General features: G+C 40.0%; 1 protein-coding gene across 1 annotated transcript; it reads left to right on the forward strand.

Moving 5' to 3' along the window:
- Positions 1-3,808: 3,808 nt before the first annotated feature.
- CHST10 (carbohydrate sulfotransferase 10) lies at positions 3,809-15,463 on the forward strand. The gene is made up of 5 exons (XM_009574262.1): positions 3,809-4,051; positions 6,882-6,979; positions 9,691-9,925; positions 12,569-12,674; positions 13,972-15,463. Exons 1-5 carry the CDS (start codon positions 3,889-3,891, stop codon positions 14,507-14,509), a joined length of 1,140 nt encoding a protein of 379 aa, XP_009572557.1. The 5' UTR covers positions 3,809-3,888; the 3' UTR covers positions 14,510-15,463.
- Positions 15,464-18,932: the final 3,469 nt, after the last annotated feature.

Genomic DNA, 18,932 nt, shown 5'->3' on the forward strand with positions numbered 1-18,932 from the left:
ACGGAGAGAGGAGTTTGGGGGATCTTGTGCTCCTAAAAAGTCTAGAATTGCAATCAGAGGGAGAAGAAGCAACCTGAAAAGTCCCTGTGTATTTCATTGTGAGAAAACAAACTAAACCTTCAACAGCTTGCTTGTTTTTTCTACTTGTAAAGAAAAAATGTTTTAGGCAAGAAGAAGTAAAAGACGCATTTGGAAGCTGAAGGAAACTGTTAAAGAGAAAAAACCCAGAAGCTAGTACATGTATTCACTAGAAAATAAGTAACAGGAGAGGCAACAGAAATGCAGTAAGATCAGAGATATAACAGGAAGTGCGACTACCCTATGTGAAAACGATAAAGATATTAAAGAAGAAGCTAGAGAAAGGGAAACAAAGTAAACACATTGTTTTAAAAATGTTACTGGTCATTGCATTTAAGTAAGCATAATGGTTGAGTTACTCCTGTATATAATTTTGAATGGTCCTGCTTCTTGAGATAGGTAATGAGCTGCTGATATAGATGTAGTTTTGTTTAGGATGCTAGAAGTAAGTAAGAGTGCCAGCCATCATAATTACGTTATGATAAATCCTCTGACAAGACTCTTACATTGATAAGTACATTTGCAGATTTGCTGTGCGCATAAAAAAAGGAGTAGACAAAACTGCTTAATATTTTCCTCTCAGCTTTGACATATTGAAGGGTAATAGTGGTTGTTGTCAGGGATGTGACTGCAATTCTGTCCCCTTTCTGGTCTCAGAGTCCAGTCCTTGAGGTAAGTAGTGTACTGCTCATAGGTGTCTTTGGCTGAAATGTTGTTCTGCTATCCCTAGAGCACAGGATCTGGCAACAGGGTCCTGTGTGTGCTAACTGCTTTTCAGGTCAGAGCACGTGGAAACTGCTTTCCCCGTGTCATTTAACACAACTTCTTAGAAATCCAATACATAAATTACATAAGGGGGTATAGATCAATAATCCTTACTGAATGGTGTGCGTTCATCACCGTTGTAAAAGTGGGCAGACTAGCAGGGATGCTACGAGTGTTGGAGGCCATTTCTATCATTCTTTATGTAGAACAAATGTACTGGGTTAGACAGAAGGGTCTGGTCCAGACCATTCGTCATGTCTCTGAAAAGCCCACAGCTGATGGTTAGAAAGAGGTTTTCCTCCTGCAGAATGTTCTCTGCAAGCTTCTGTCAGTCTGCTGCCTTGAAGACAGGTTAAATTGTATTTTCAATGTTGAATGGTTCTCATGGTTTTAGCAGAGCTACACAAAAAGTAAAAATATCATTGCTACGTTTTGTGTCCTGACATGTGTTTTGCATTTTTCTCATTTGTGAGCGCTGGAAAATTTTCCAAATTATTGTGATGTCTGAAAGCAAAGGTGATAAATTTCAGTGCTCTAAATGGGAGATGGTGGATGTTGTGGCAGACTGAAAAATGAGGACCTTTGAGACCTGGTGGTTTTCAGCATGAATCTTAGGGCACTAGTTTTGCACGAGTGCAGTGGTAGGATGAGAATAACTTTTGAACTACTTAGCTGGACAGAGGTCGGTGCTCTAGAATTCACACTGTATTATTTGCCCTTCCTGGCCAACAGTTTTCAATGTTGAAGAATGTGTCTTGGACATTGCATGCTCAGTTGGCAGCTAGGGAATTGCAGCGGAAAATGGGAGACAACAAACATCATCTTTATGGAGGTCACAGCACCTGTAGTTGTCCGAAAAACAGTTGATGCATCATTTTACCTAAATGCAGTGTTTTTAGGAGAAGTACTTAAAAATGAAATCATAAGAGAAGGAAGAAAAGGACCTCTCAGAAGCCAAACTGAAAAAATATTGCACTGAGAAAATAAAAATAGGCATGAACACTGCCATCCCAGCTAAAAATTATTAATTCTGTTTTTTTAATTGGAGGTATTCTGTTCTTTTCCTTCTCTCACTCATTTCGCATACATCCTTAGGATCCCAAATCTGTTTTGAACTGCTTGTCTGCATGCACAGGCTTTCAACATAACCCTGAAGACGTTTCACTTCTGTCAGTTACAGTGAGAGCCCTTCCATTGGCATTGCTGGAAGGCAAAAGTTAGTTGGAAAAGCCATCAGTACCTGTCCCAGTAGTATTGATGTCGCAGGTGGACATGCTGAAACATCAAAACCAGGCTCACTTCTGTTATTGAAGCTTTGTGGGAACAAAAAAGGTGGAATACTGGTATGTGACTGAAAAACTTAATACAAAGTTTGCTTGGAAGTATTAACTAGTATGTTTTTAGCGTCTTAGCTGGGAATGAGGGCCTCTCTCTTATTCCCTGGCAATTCACTCAAGTGGCTGTGTAGAAAGTGTGATCACAAACCATGCAGATGTGACTCTCATTGAAGTTGCATGTGGCTACTTTAGGACTGAGTTTGATCCTATTGCTAGTTACGTGGGTGTTTTTGGTTTTTTGTTCTTCCCGAGGCTACAAGCACAAACCTCACAGGATTGTTCAGAGGATCTCATTGTATGAGATTTTTGTGTTATATATCCTCTTTGGTTAAGTGTTCTGAAGTTATGTGAATGGTATCCTCAAAAGGAAGCATTTGCTTACGTTTGAAATTTCCAGCACCTGAGTTCAGGCCCTCAGGTGTCTTATCTCTCCAGCAACAGCTGAGACAATGGCACTTTATTTTTGCAAGATAAATATTCAGCCTGAGGAGTCTCAGGTTTCGGTAGGTAGGCAGTGATGTTTGCTGTTAAGTTTTTGTTGGTTTTTTTTAAAGTTATGCAAGCTTAAATTTTGCAGTGGGGCTTTCACAGATACTTGGTGTCAGCCCCAGTGCTTCCCTGGGTGCCTTGCCAATTAGAAGTTGGAAATTCAGCGAAAGTTGTAGCTTAAAAGTATACATTTCTCTTAATGGCTGGGGACTTAAATCTTTATTGTAATTGGTTTGCTTATATTGCATCTTAACTTTTAACCATAAAAAAAAATTTATTAGGATTACCGTTTCTAAACAAGCTAAGAAGTGCTAAGAGCACTCCAGCAAACTTACAAACTGCAAGGTAGGGCAGACACCGTGTGTTTGTAATACTGTGCAGTATCCTCACCCTCACTCTGCTTGGATTCAGTCACTGCCTGTGATTTCTTTGCGCATTAAATCTGCGGCCTCAATTGTGTGGGTAACTCTTCCTGCGCTCCTGGGGAAGTCCTATCTTTTAAGGCTTACCTGCAGGGATGCAGCTACAGGTAGTAGGCATTGCTGCAAGGAAACCCTTTTTACTATTTATGTGGATAGTGCTTAGCATGATGGAAATAAAAAAATCTTCCAGAACCTATGGTTGATACTTTGCTGGCAATATAAGTGACAAGATAAAAAGAGACATTAATATATTCAAATATTTTGTCAGGTTAAGCTTAGTGTTCTGGCTCAGTAGCTTCCAGCCTGTAATTCATGTAGGCTGGGCAGGGGAGGAGTCCTTGTTACATGTCGTGAGCTGACTTGGGATAACTAAGAATACTGTTAATGTTACAGCTTCGTTGATCTGCTGACTAGCTACCACCGAGAAGGGAGCTGTCTTCATTCTCCCTTCCTTTCCTATAATGAGCCGTCTCGCAAAGTTAAATCGAAAACCAAACTAAACTTTAAAAAATTCGGGGGTTTTGCTGGTCTGTCTCCCTGAGCAGTCAGACAGATAGTGCTATTGCCAGCACAAGGAGGGGACTGGGAACGTGTACGTGGGGGTGAAGGAGGAGTGAAGCCTTCCTTTGATAGCAGCCGGCGGTTACATTGCCTCAGCCTTAACATTGGTTAAAAAAACAGCCAAAAGGACAAAAAGAAGTGAAATCTACTGCTATGTTTTATGACACACATACATATTAGACTTTTGTCATTTTGGTTATGGAAAGTATTTTTCTAAACTGAAACAAAAATAATTAATGTGTCAATCTTTCCTCTTTCAAACAGGAATCAACAACTTTATATGGCTCATGTCTGACAACATGCACCACCAGTGGCTGCTGCTAGCTGCATGCTTTTGGGTGATATTCATGTTCATGGTTGCTAGCAAGTTTATCACATTGACTTTTAAAGACCCAGATGGTAAGTTCAGCTTTAATGTTTGATGTGAAACAGAAAATTGAATGGTGCTTCACACAAATACTTTCTCTGCGCAAAGTAGTTCTCTGCATGTTACCGCTTCTTCAGTAGGATTGAGAACAGAACAACTAAATTTCTAGAAGTGACAGTGCTGATATTCAGTTTCTGCTTTTCGTGGTAGAAGTCTGCAAAACTAACATCATGTCTTTTTTTTGGTGGTTAAGAACAGAGGGGATCATGTTTGGCAGTACTGTATTGTGAGGTCCACTTTTTCAAATACACTCAGTTTCAGTATCTTGATCTACTAGGAGCAGAAGTCATGTGCAAAACAATGGAGCACAATTACCTGTTTAAAGACAAAGGAGATTCACAAGGAATTAAAGAGTTCATGTCACATGATACTAGCTTCTGTCCTCTTGTGACTGCTTGTCCTGTGGCTGCAGTACTATGTAAAACTTGTGGAAAGTTTTATTTCATTTGCAATGCACTGAGCCTAGCCACCTCTGCCCTGCTTCTTGCATTCAGTTTTATCCTCTGCTGTTTGACTGACAAACAGCTTATAGGCTTTTGCTTAGCTTAAGTAGCCCAGATGGTATTAAGCTGATGAGGAGTTTAAGCCATTTGATGACACCACACAGCATGTTACAGTATTCTGTCTGCTGAGGAGCTACTGTTACAAAGCCATCCTACAGAGAGTTTAGGGTGAAGGTGATGACATGACTTACGGTCCTAAGAGATCTGTATTTCTGCATCTTCCTAAGATGTGCAAAAAATGGGTAACTTTTGAAGTGCTGACATCACTAGTACCATTTATTTCAATGACTTGATAGTGGATAAATATATTCGGTGTACCTTTTTAAATAGCATTCATCTATGTGGAGATTTATTCAGCAAGTCTTACAGATGAGAATTGTAGGCTAACTTAGCTTTCCTTGGTCCCAGCTGTTTTTGAGCCCTAGTACATCTGCAAATAAGCTGGTCTTATGTTAGGTAGTTAAATCTTCTAGTGTTTCATTCTATGCCAACTCTTGTTTCCCAGCTTGGGTATTCTTTGAGTGGTTCTTCCCATCACAATTTGTCAGGAGGATTAAAATGTAGTCTAAAAAAAATTTACTCGAGTATACCCTTTGCATTTACTTGCTTTTTATTATCTTCGCTTGCAAATTTTTCTCTTCTTTCCCCTTTCCCCCTTCCCCCCCGGACCCCTCCCCCGCCCAGGTCTATGCTGAATCTTCCTTCCCCTTTGAATAGTTCTCTGAGCAGAAGATTGTATAATTTCTTAAGCTCCAGTCCTGCAAAGGCATGACTGTGGTTAAGTGTATGTATGTGTTGGAGATACTAGTGTTTGTACTGGGACTAATGAAGGGAAGTAATGTGAATATACCAACAGAATTTTGGAGAAAGTCCGAACAGGATGGCCAATCCTGGAGGAACTCTCCTAGACTTAATAAAATATGGCTTTTTTTTTATTTTTTTTTTTTTTTTTTAACTTAGCAGCTAGAATGAAACCATCAGATGCTCAATGAATCAACGTTCTTTTGTTTAAGCCTTTTACTGATATCTTGGGTGCATGAGCAATAGGAACTGCTTAATGAGAAGGAACAAACTGCTGTCCATCATCCCTAGTAGCATCTGCAGGCATGCTTTTACCCAGTGATAATGAAAGATACTTTAACTGCTCTTTCACTGAGTCAGATTACTTTGATTTTACAAAAGGATACTGTGAAGTAAGTCTGTGCACAACAATATTTACTGTAGCTGATTGCTTTGATGCTTACATTGTTTTCAGTTTTAACTTGCTTTTCCATGCGTGCCCTTTGTTAAAATCCAGTGTAGGCAGAGTAGGGTACTCCCTTAAGAAAAGGACATAGGCAGTACACACATTTTCTCAACCATAAAACAGTAAGCCACTGTGGATGCAGACGAAGAAAGTTTATTCACAGAAGAAACTATATGAAGGGAAAAGTAGTCCAATGTGGATGGAAATAAATTTTCAGGGAGATATCATGTTCTTTTTGCTTTGTGGTTAGGGAAAGCTGCTTCAAATTATTTTTGATCTTTCTGCACCATGTGAAGTAAAGCTACAGCCTTGTGTTATTCTTCGGCTTTCCTGTAGCATACCAATTGCAAAAGATGCAAAGGGTTCTTCCCTTACATACTTTAATTTGGTTGCAAGCTATTAGGTGCCCTAAAATAATTAAAAAAGAACAAGAGTATCAGCTGAGTTTGTTCTTTCGTTGTGGCAGTTTCTGAGGAAGGCCATCAGTCCAGTAATAAAGGAAGAGGGGATCTTGTATTTATTGCTGGTTAGAGGTGTTTACTTAGAGCACCAAAGAAATAAAAGGTGTTCCTTAATGACGCTTTTCTTCTGGTAATGTCTAAGAGTTTTCAACATAAGAAACCTGTCTACTAATATGATGGGAGGGAGAAACCTGATAGATTCAGTTTTTATTTGGACATGCTTTAGGAAGTTTATTGAAAAATAAAAATGTCATACTGTCAAGTCCATATAGTTATACGCAATTGTCTACCGATCATGATATTAGGATTTATGATTTCTATGTCTCTTTGCACAGTTTGTTTAAAAAAGACCAAAATAAAAGATAATGGACATTTTTCTTTGATAAAACTCAACTGAAGTTGCATCCAAAATTCCCATAGAGTACGTCCTTTAAAATATGCATAGTCTGTCTCATGTCTTCCCATTTGGAAACAAATCCTAATGTTTTGTAAGCTTAATACAGAAAGTGATGTTCAGTTATGTTAGTTGTAAAGCAGAAATAGTTGCCTTCCCCCACCTTCTGTAATGCTCTTACCTCTCTTCCTTCTGCAGGCTATGGTGCCAAGCAAGAGCCATTGATACTGACAGCTGTGACAAAAGTGGAGGAGGTACATGTGCCAGACGAAAAACATTGGCCTGAAGAATTCCAGGTGCATACTGTTGAGATAAGGGTTACATGTATTAAAGAGTGGGAGAAAATGAGAGATTAAGTAAGGGCTTCCTATTGTTAAAAGGAATTGCTAGACAGGAATTATTTATTCAGACTGTTCTATTTAGATAGAGCCAACAGAATTAATTTTAGCTTCACAAAGCTAGTTTGTTACGGTAACCTGCTGTCTTGTTTCATCTGAATGATTCAACTTAATGTGTTTCCATTTCTAGGAGAAAATTGTTACAGTACTCCTTTATCAAGTCAAGGCAGTCATTTTTGCTAGGCTTTTTAATATAATGGCCCAATTTTGGGTTACTTGTATTCTGCTTTGCCATAGCCATCAGGTTCGTGGTTCCTGAGGGCAAGCCTGTGTCTTGTTTATTCTCTTAATTTTCTGCCCAGTCTCTCTGATTCTTCTTATCAGCCTCCATTTCTTTTTCATGTTTTGTGCTCTTTGTGCTTCACATCTCAGCATTTTTCCAAAGTAGAACATAAACACAATAGTATTCAATACCAGCTGATCCTTTAGATGCATAGTTCAGTGCTTTTAGCAATAAAGCAGAACAAATGTGGTACCTGCTAATTTACAGGGCAACTCTGAAAATCCCTAATGCAAATGTAAATTTGAGACTAGTTGCACAGTGGGCTAAGGCCAATCTTTTTTCCGTTGGTTACGTAAGTCATCTTATGTTTAGAGTATTTTTGTGATGCGGCATGGAAGGTAGGTTTCTGTATAAACATGACACTTCTTGTTTTCATATGTAAAAAACCTGAAATTTAAGTTATCCTCAAAATACTTGGGAAAAACACTTTGTTCAGTGGAAGGCTGGCAGATCTGTGTAGTGAGTTTTAATATCTTCCTTTACTTGTATGGAAGAGGATAACAGGGTGTCTGGATCTAAAACTATTCCCCTTTGACTTCCCAACAGCATGAAATGCAGAACAATAATATTAATCCTGGTTGCATGCAAAAGGAATTGTTTTGACAGATAAGCAATCTATCAGGCTGTTCAGATTACGTTCTGACCAGGGGATATTGGAGAAGAGTAACAAACAGAAAAAGCAGAATGATGTTTTTTTTTTCCTTATGGAGGATTGGGACAAAAAGTTAAATCATTCCTTTTTCATGTGTAGCTTGGACACTGTACCTAAAATAGAAACACAGAATGGTTTGGGTTGGAAGGGACCTTTAAAGATCATCTAGCTCACCCTCCCTGCCATGGGCAGGGACATCTTTCACTAGATCAGGTTGCTCAAAGCTCCATCCAACCTGACCTTGAACACTTCCAGTGATGGGGCATGCACAGCTTCCCTAGGCAACCTGTTCCAGTGTCTCACTACTCTTATAGTAAAGAGTATATCTAATCTATATCTAATATCTAATATTATATCTAATATATAATATCTTATATCTAATCTAAACTTGCCCTCTTCTAGTTTAAAACCATTACCCCTTGTCCTGTCACTACAGGCCCTGGTAAAGTCTTTCTCTGTCTTTCTTACAAGCGCCCTGTAAGCATTGAAAGGTCACAATAAGGTCTCCCCAGAGTCTTCTCTTCTCCAAGCTGAACAACCCTGACTCTCTCAGCCTTTCTTAAAAAAAAAACCCCCCGATCATTTTTGTGGCCCTCCTCTGGACCCGCTCCAACAGGGCCATGTCTTTTCTGTGCTGAGGGCTCCAGAGCTGGACACAGTACTCCAGGTGGGGTCTCACCAGCGTGGAGTAGAGGGACAGAATCATGTCCCTTGACTTGCTGCCATGTGGTTTTTTTATGCAGCCCAGGATATGATTGGCTTTCTGGGCTACGAGCACACATTGCCGGCACATATCCAATTTTTCATTCGTCAGTATCCCCAAGTCCTTCTCTGCAGGGCTGCTCGCAATCAGCACATCCCCTAGTCTGTATTGGTATTGGGGATTGCCAACTGTGTAAAGCAATTAGTGAAAGGGGGAAGAGTTGTCAGTAGAAATTTAAAATTTCCCATCACCTGTTAATCAGACAAGCTGTTTTTTCCTCTCTCCCCATTAATCATGAGGCAGAGGTGGTCATGGTTGCGGTCTTAGTCTCAGAAAAATGAGACGTATCAAACAGTTCATCCATTTTTGGGGAGAGGAATCCTGCCTGCTTCTCTCATTTTCCACATGCTGATGCTCATTGTGTGAATTTTTGTCCACCTAATTTTGTTGCAGCTTGGATAAATGGAAACACTGAATGCCTACAGGTGCTAGAAAACAACACAGAACTTTTATCCTAAATTCTTTTTTCCCAGCCAGATGGGTCAGCGTCCCTAAGGCCCATCTTCTCAGAGATTGAAGCTTAATTTCTGTTGAAACTCCTGCCCCAACCCCTCAGAAGCTCTCTTACTTGCTGTTGAAGCTTTGTGGGAGTACCAGTATTTGGTCAAGGCATGTTGTATCCACACAGATAAGACCCTACTGCTCTGCAGCGGACTTAAATTGTTGTGTGGAAAAGCTCTTACTACTGTCTACTACTACGTAATGACTTAAGAGTTGAACCAACACATACAGTAGCAGCACAGGAAGGAAACTGTGTGCTACTCCTTTAGTTAATACATAGCAATGTTTTAGTCGTGAATCTGGGAGTCATTAGGATGCACAGTTTGGGGATTTTTATGCTGTAGAATTTGATCTGAAAACTAAATTCTTGCACTTTTGTTTTTTTTCTTTCCCCTCTGCATTTCATAAAGCCAACTGGAAAAGCTTTTTCTGGAAATCTGATCCGCCAACCCCTCGTTCATATGGAAAGACTTGAGCTTCTCAGGAATGTCTGCAGAGACACTGCATTGAGAAATCTCTCTCACACTGCAGTTTCCAAATTCGTCTTGGACCGAATATTTGTGTGTGACAAGCACAAGATCCTGTTTTGTCAGACGCCAAAAGTGGGCAACACTCAGTGGAAAAAAGTCTTGATCGTTTTAAATGGTATCTACTCTGCTGTGGGTGTGTGGGTTTCTTTGAGGAGGAGGAAAGAACAGAATTGATCCAACTGGGACAACACAAAAATGGATTCTTTCTGCTTTTCTGTACACTGATACTTAATTTCAGCCTTTCATTCTTCACAGTTGCTTCTAGTCCTTTCAACACATCTCTTTTAAAGAAAATACACCTGTTCTTTCTGTGAAAATAAATATTGTTATTACTTGGCTCAAAAGTGATTTGAGTCACGAAAGAGTACCCATATGCATGTGGTAGGTAGATTTGTTATCTTTGAAGGCGTGGCACTAATTTATTGAATTTGAAACAAGTAAATTACAAGGTATCACAATTCCCTAAGAAACAACAATATAAAATTTCTGACTTGAGGCCACTGACTTTTAACTAGGTTTTTTTAGCCATGAAGAAAGCTAGTTAAAACTTGGCAGCTGCTGTTCGTCTGTACTGCTGAAATCTTGTGTATGTGCTATCGGTGAGCCGTCATAGGAGTTATGAAGATTCTGAGGTGCTTAAGGCAATAGTTTGGTCAACAAAGGTATATTATAAAAGACTGTAAAAGAAGGAGTAAAGGGACTAGTGTGTTTGAATAACGATCTACAAGGTGAACACTGCCTGTCTATATGTAGCCTACCATCCTCTTCTAGTAGCCTAGTATGCCAATAAAAATAACTCATTTCTTCAGGGTTTTCTATTGTACCGCTACCTGCACACATAAACTTAACTTGATCATATTTAACATAACACACCTTTATTTGACACGAGACCCTCTTGCCTGTCTGTGCACCAGGGCTATGAATTCGCTACATATAGTCAGGTCAGTTGAGGTCCTTCTGTGGTTTTGCAGGTGGCGTAGCTCACCGAGATGTGGGCAAAACCTGAACATTGTAAACCCAACTCTCTTGTTAGAAGCACCTGGTGAACAGCTGGCTCTGCACTTGTGGTTTTATGTTTTCTTTACCTTGTGTGAGCTAGTTTGCACACCCGGAAGGAAACAGTCACAAATTGGCAAAGGAACTGTGTCCCTCAGCAAAACTTTTGTAGCAAGGAGTACGTCTTTAAAAACTTTAATATTAGTTTCAACTTTGGTATGTGGATGGGAGCTGAAAATCCACGAAAGGTATGCATGCACGTAGGTATGGGCATGTGTCTTAAATACCTATGAAAGCTACACTCCAAGAAAGTACTAAATATGAAACTATGTGAGTGCATTAGAAGTATCTGCTCTTACCAGAATTTAACAGAGATAACATGCAAAGAATAGCTCAGGACAGGCAGGGATGTATTGTCTGTGTTGAGTGGAGGATAACTCATGTCTTACCAGCAGGGAACCTTTCACCTTGAGCTTCCTAGTTCTGGCATGTTGGATAATGATGGAAAATTGTTGCCCTACAAACACTGGTCTCTTCTGCCTTGAGCTGCCAGTGTACTAGTATCTGTTGATGAAGACTACCGCTGCAGTTGACCTAACTTTCTCCTCTTTGGGTAGTTCCAGCAGGCAGGACTGATACTTGAGGGGGAATACTTTATGTCCAAATACCTAAGAAGTATTTGGAAGATGGAGAAACGCAGCTGTGGCACTGTGGGGGAGCTAACTCTGCTACTGCTTGTACTGAATCTCTGCTCTGGATGAATGCAAGGTTTCAGTTTCTGAGGCTGTCTAATCTGACATCTGTTGTCCACATGTAATTCACTTGGAGTACCAAAAAATACAATTAGAAAACTGAAATTAATAAAATAAAACCACCATCACCCCCCCAAAAAAATTAGAAAACTGAGAAGCTAAGTGGTGTGGATTATTCACTGCGGTTCTGGAACAGGCTTTCACTTAAAGAGCTTGTTTTGTAGCACCCTGTTCTTGTTGCAGGTTGGTACTCTGAAATGATGCTGTTGTGTGAAGGCTTACTCCTGAAGTCCAGGGGCCCCACATGAGAGATTTCTCAAGGTCATAAAAACTTCCAGGATCAGGATCTTAAAATAAATGCCTCAGAATTTAGTGACATTATTTTTCTTGTCAGCTTATGTGCTTGCAAAAATGAATATCTGGAGGCTTTCTATTGTTAATTTTAGTGCTTTTTAATCTGTGTCGTATTGTATGATTGGAATTTTTGTTTCAGCACAGCATAGTCATTAAAATAACTTCATGGATCCTGACAGCAAAGTGCTTTTGTGTTGAAGCAGTTCCAAAAGCAGCCCACAGCATTTATTTTTTGTTGGTGGTAGAAACGCAGCCAAAAAGCTGGTTCCTTCTTTGGAGTTAATCTTCAGTCTTCCTCCATTTGTACGTGTGGGCAGAGGGAAAGGGAGTGGGGACACTGAGGTGGGGAGTTACAGGCTTAGACATAATTGCTGATGAAATTTGTGTAATGTGCTTTTTTTTCTGAGAGTTTTTGAGGCCATTTGGTCTTGGACCTTGATGTCACATACGCTAAAGAATTTTAACAGTTTTCAGCTTCGCAGTCAGAATCTCTCATCATTTAACAGTTTTAAACATAGTAACTGTAAATGCTAAAAATACAGAAAAGAGAAAGATAAAACAAAAAGCTGTCAGCCAAAGGCACACATGCTTGCTTGTGCTCACTTGTTTTTTTTCCCTTGAAAGATTCACTTGCTCTCTCTTTTTGATTTGTCTAGGAGCGTTTTCTTCCATAGAAGAGATCCCAGAAAATATTGTACATGATCATGAGAAGAACGGCCTTCCACGCTTGTCCTCCTTCAGTGACTCTGAAATTAAAAAACGGTAAGAGGTGGCTTCCCAGGGGTGTGGGAGGGGTTTGGAGTCAGTGGTGTTATGGACAGTCAAGAGCACAGTTGAAGTCTACGTCTGGAATTGAGGACAACGGGGTTTCTGCTCCAGCACTTGTATTATGGCACTGTTCTGCTGTCCTCACAGATGTTGCTATGACTACCTCCCTACTGGCTTTGAAGGAGAACACCAGTGTAATTGGTGATAGTTAGGTGAGCCAGCCAACTCCCTCTGGATATAGGGTTTCTTGAGAACGTGGATCCGTTCTTCCTCACTGTGAACAGCCCTGCATAGAAAGTAACAATTCACCTGGAGGATGAGCCATAGCTAGCATATTTGAAGTTGAATGCCATTATGATTTGGGTTGTTGCAGTCAGCCCACCACAGAAGTTGTGCTGGAGATGCATAACATGGGTTTGGTTGGGAATTCTGAAATAAGTTATCGGAGAGTTTAGGTGTAGAGAGAGAGATGGTGTGGATCTGTTGATCTAGTTTGCTGACCTCTAGCCCTGCCTGGTTAGGAGTAAGTCAGGAGAACCTGAAGACTGATCCAAGTGCCTCCTGAGGCTGGAAAGAGTCCATCCACTTATCTCAGTGAGGATTGGGCTCTAAATCTCCTTTCTCAGCTATTTACTGAAATAAACTTCGTTTTCAATTTACTCCTCCTACAGATAATCTCTGACTACAGAATATTACAGTTCAGTGGTATCACAACAAAATGTGAAATTCTGTTGAAAACTGTGGTCTCATGAAAATAATGTTCTTGGCCATTATTGAAAGCATGACAAAACATCAAATAAAATACCAGAATTTTTTTTTTTTTACTTCAGCAGTGATTTGTCTAACTACCTGCCAGTGAAAAATGCAGCCCTTTCTATACATTTAGCTGCACCAAGCCACTTTTTCCATGTCTTTATGTATTTTGCTTCTTGAGCTTGGCATTAATATCTTTGACTCTGAGCTTTCAGCATCTTTTCACATCTTTCGTCTCCTGTTTATATGGATTGAGATAAACTAAGCTCCTCCAGTTTGAATAAAATGTGAAAACTAGGATGAACTATTTCCACTTGTACTGTATACAAAAACTGTTAGTAAAAAGACAGAAATTGTATTTCTAATCCTATTGATTATAATATTGATAGACTATGCAAGTGGTGTAAAATTCTTATTGCTGTGTCTGTGGTCAGAGTTTATGTACATGTTGTAAGTCTTTGCTAAACACACTTTAAACACTTTGCTAAACGCTTTCCTTAATTATTTAATTTCTTAATTTTTTCTTTCCTCTGTTTAGACTGAATTTATACTTCAAGTTTTTTATTGTTAGAGATCCATTTGAAAGACTTATTTCTGCATTTAAAGACAAGTTTGTGCACAATCCTCGGTTTGAACCTTGGTACCGGCATGAAATTGCTCCTGGCATAATTCGTAAATATAGAAAGAATCGCACAGAGACCAAAGGGCTGCAGTTTGAGGATTTTGTGCGCTATCTGGGTGACCCTAACCACCGGTGGCTGGATGTTCAGTTTGGTGACCACATCATTCATTGGGTAACGTATGTGGAACTTTGCGCCCCCTGTGAAATCACGTATAGTGTGATCGGACACCATGAAACCCTGGAGGACGATGCTCCGTATATCTTGAAAGCAGCCGGCATAGACCATCTGGTATCATACCCCACGATTCCACCAGGCATAACAGTGTACAACAAAACAAAAGTAGAGCGGTATTTTTCGGGAATTAGCAAGAGAGACATAAGACGCCTCTACGCACGGTTTGAAGGCGATTTTAAACTCTTTGGTTATCGGGAGCCAACTTTCTTGCTTAACTGACACCTAGGATAAGAAGTGTCTCATGGATTAGTCTAAACCTGCGTGAATACCAGCTGCAACACTGACAGAGCTGAGAATGACCATTTTTTTTTCTAGCTTTTTGATGTTGCTCCATTTTTCAGTGAAATATTTGTCATATGAACAAGTAGGGCTTATAGTTGTTGTTTACTGACCATGTTTTCAATATGTGACATTGCAATCTGCTACGAATGAAGTCTCTGTTACCTGAAACACAGAATTCCACTTCTCCCCTCTTTCCTCCAGGAAAAAAAAGGGAGAATGAATGGGCTATGATCTTCCTCTCCCTCTCCCAGACAGAATGTCATTTTTGAAATGTTGTGAAGTATTTATAAAGATGGCAATTTCACTGTAGGTTAACTCTTGACATGTGGGTGAACTTGATGATTCGTGCTCATGAGAAAGGCACGTAGTCTCCCACAAGCTTTGAAAATGAGAGGCCAGTACAGGACTAAAAATTGACATGCTTGACAACTAAAATCATCTAGGTTCTGTCATGTGGCTGCTATAATAACAGTAATGCTGATCTAATCCCATTTTTATTTGTCACAAAATGAACCTAATTAGGCAGAAGCTTTAGAGGTGTTAAAAAAGGGACTGGTTCCAGAGCCCAGTTGTCTTTGTATTTTTGTCAAGTGTTTACTGTGCTTACTACTGGTCTGTTGAGCCTCATAATTCTACTTTTGATTTTCAAAATATTATTTAACTCCTGGCTATGTAAGTTATCTGAGAACACCAGATGCAAATTGAATATAGAAGAAATATGAAACTGCTAGGGAAACTTTAAGGAAAACTAATTTAAAATAAAGTATTAATTGTGTTTGCGGGAACACATGTAGAAGTCACGAGACGCTCTCTAAGTATCACACAATTTAACTTGTTTTGTCTTCTAACAGTTACGATTAATAAAGAAGCCACAAAAGCACGATGTCATATAAAAGAGCTGCTAGAGTTGGATTAACGATTTGCCTTTTTCTTATATCCAGCCTTGCTCAATGTTCAATACCTTAGAGAACAGAAAATTTACCCCCCTCTGAAAATTCATCTCCCTACTGCTAAAGGAGACAGGATGAATCCCTGATTTTTCTAGTGATTCACTGCCATGGTGTCCCAACTCAAAAATGCCCAACATTTGTGTTAGCAATGGGGTGAATTGGCAACGTGCCAGGAGTTTGAATGTCACTTAAATTTGTGTACCCATTTATGCATTAAAAAAAGAAAACCAGAACTGAATGGATGCAGCCATCATATTTGCCTGTGCTTGCATTGTGTCTCATAAAGAGAAGTTTCTTGTTTGAGTTCACCAGCAATAAAAATCAGTACGCTCCCACCTCATCCCGCAGCCCATGGGAGAGAGAGAGACCACATATCTGAAATACAGGAATTGCTCTGTCACGGTGAGCATGTGAACTGTATTATTTGAATCTTAGTCCTGAAAGATTAATTTTCAGATCAGCATAATGTTGCTGGTTAGAAATGCTAACGATGGCCAGTGCTATGGAATCTGCTCTTAAATCCAGCTACAGTATGTTTCTGATAGCTTCTTCTATAAATACAAGGAAGCATCTTGCACTTGTGAAAAAGGAAAGCTGTGCCAAGCTGACATGTGCTACTACACACAAAAGGGAAGCCCTGTTGTAGCTGGAAATGATTTCAGAAAGATCTCGACAGACTAACTGAAATAAAGGAGAATCAGTAACGGGGCATTGTTAGCAAGAGAATAGTCCAAGGTGGCAAAGCTGGAAGGTGGGATTTTTTCAATTTTTTTTTTTTTTTTTTAAAAACCAACAATTACGGTGCCCTAACTTCTTAGTTCTTAACCAATGATAAAAAGATGTTAACAGCTCCAGCTTTTTCTGTGGTTTTCTTAATATGGGAACTTAGCAAAATGTACTGTTAAACGCATTTTGGAGCTAATGAGCTGATTGATTACCTCTCTGCCAATTTAAAATGTAACAGTGAATAATGTATAGTGAATTCAGGCCTTAAAGTTTAATTCTAATAAAGATAAAGTAGAATTGTTTTCCTCTGAAAGCATAAGCTACTGATCACACAGAATGCCAATGTATGTTTTTATTTTTCTTGGTAAATTACTTACTGTATTGATTTCTTAAAAGTTGCCAGGTGGAAAGTGCTTACATAAATATTAAGTAATAATATTTTTTTCTAATAGCTTTCTCTGCGTTGAGTTCTCTCGGGCATCTGACAGCAAACGTGGACAGAGCTATGGACTGACACAGGCAGAGGTGTGTACTGCTCTCCCAGCTCCGTGCTCCCACGCTTTTCAGGCTGGGACTGGAACACTCGTTACTATTTCTTCAATTCAAACACAAAGTTTCTCTTTTCAATAATACCCTCCTGAGCTATATTTTCTTTCTAGAGGTGTGGCTTTGTTCGTGACATGGCTGCAGTAATGCTGGCACGATTTTGGCATGACTTGCAGAAACTCTGATAACATGAAAGCCCATGGTGAGGTACAGTAGGGTTCTCCTTACCTCCGTCCAGTGCAGGTAGGGTGGCCAGAGTATTCTGTGTCAGGGAGGAGGCTCTTGCCCTGCTAGTTCTGATGAATTAAATGCTTGTGTTTTGTTTTAGTTTAATTGTACTCTATACAAGGCTTTTACAAATTTAGTCCCGGTGGCATGCGTGAATGTCCTTCGGCTGTTTGGATGCCATTTGCAAACCGCTTTCAAACTGCAGGTGATATTTATGTCATATTTTGGGAACTGCTGGCCCAGATTGTTACTTCTCTTTTCTTATTGTTGTTACAGCTTCATAACACTCGCATCTTTACATTGTGCATCTCTCTTTCTTTTTGTTGTCTCTCCTCAGCAGCTTTTGAATCCTCTGGCCCATTTTAACCACATTTTACAGAGGAACGTTGAGCTCTTAGGGATAGCGAGTTGCAGTAATCTCCTTGAAAATAGGAGAGGAAACGTTCTTTGTACATCAGAGAGTCTGTGCTGTATGTTAGTTTCCCGTCTGTACTTTGCCTAAAGCTGAGTTTTACTGCTTCTGCTCATTGTGGAGCTCCTTGTTTCTCATGGACTCCCTTCCCTAGTGCTCAGAGTCTGGCTTCTGATCTCAGCTAACAAAGACAAAAATTATGAATTAAAATGTATTCCATTGGTCTGTTATCTTCACGTTCCTTATAAAATTAAGGACACTTCTAGAGATCAGCTGTCTGGGGTTTTTTAGAGGTCTTGAGTTTGTTGTTTTTTTTTTTCTTCCTTGTGGTGAAAATGGATCCAGAATTCACTTGCTTGTGAACCAACTTTAAGGGCGATGCCTGTCCCCTTTTCTTCTAACTTCAGCACACAGAGCATTATCACTGGTGTGCTTTCTGATGACGTGCCATGAAGATGTTTTTCTGTAGTTAAAATATATGTGCAGTTTTTTATTTTGGGAACTGTTCCTTAAAAGAAGTAGCAATTCAAAAGTGGCCTGAAAATACATATTTTTCACAGATAAGCATGTTGTTTTTCTATTTGTGCTTAGAAGCTGCCCTGTTTGTATGGAGCGTAGCAGCCCCCTGCTGCTACTACTTGTCTCTGTCCTCAGATCAAGGAAGCCATCAGACAGCTCTGGCTTTTGTGTAACATTACTTTTTCCTTGAGGTGTTAATAACTTTGTTGGCTGGGAAAGCCACCTTTGATCTTCTCTGTGCTCCAGAAAGTTTGCTGAGAAAAGAGTGATTATATAGGGATTGTTTGAACTTATGTTCTCAGATGAAAAGGATGTCTCGTCAGTGTATCTGCCTGTATCTGATATCCCTTAATTGACAGAGAGAGGGTGAATGATCTTTCTGCTTAATGGCCTTATCGTGATTTACACTAAGCCCCCATCCTATTATTACGGCAATGTGAAGGAGTTGTAAATTCAACGTGTGCTTATTTTAACTGTGAGGGTGTAAAGGAAACTTGACACAGGAGTTGGGCCGTGAAGATTTATCATGGCTAATTGCTTGTTACGTGTCATCTGCAGAGGCTGGTGCGGTTTCTTTGTGGACTGCGCTTGAGAAGATTTATGCAAGGTAGAAAGAGGGCTTGCGGGTTGTGGAAAATTCCCTTTCAGCCTAAGTTAGCTGTGCGTGTTCCTGGGCCACTGCCGTGGGGAAGGTTTTAGAAATGATCCTATTAGCAGCAAAGCCTGCAGTGCTCGGGCTGGCGAGCGCAGAGTGCCTCCCTCCTGGAGGAGGAGTGAGTTCAGCTCGCGCTGATGTGTGCAGCTGACTTTGGTGCTACCTTGTATAAATCTCTATTTTTGTGCTTTTAATGCAGTTGTGTGCAGCTGAGCTGTCGTCTTGCTTTCCTGCATGTGGCAGTAGCCTGAGGTGCTCATCTCGTCACCACCAGAGCAGCTTTGAAAGGCCTGCAGCCTGTTTTGCTATGCGGTAGGAGACGTC

Source organism: Fulmarus glacialis, unplaced genomic scaffold (assembly GCF_000690835.1).
Source record: "Fulmarus glacialis isolate BGI_N327 unplaced genomic scaffold, ASM69083v1 scaffold13803, whole genome shotgun sequence".
NCBI classification, from domain to species: domain Eukaryota; kingdom Metazoa; phylum Chordata; class Aves; order Procellariiformes; family Procellariidae; genus Fulmarus; species Fulmarus glacialis.

Coding starts and splice junctions, on each gene's coding strand:
- CHST10 (XM_009574262.1), top strand. CDS start 3,889: ATGTGTCAATCTTTCCTCTTTCAAACAGGAATCAACAACTTTATATGG. Junction 4,052..6,881: donor GACTTTTAAAGACCCAGATG/GTAAGTTCAGCT, acceptor TTCCTTCTGCAG/GCTATGGTGCCAAGCAAGAG. Junction 9,926..12,568: donor AGTCTTGATCGTTTTAAATG/GTATCTACTCTG, acceptor TGATTTGTCTAG/GAGCGTTTTCTTCCATAGAA.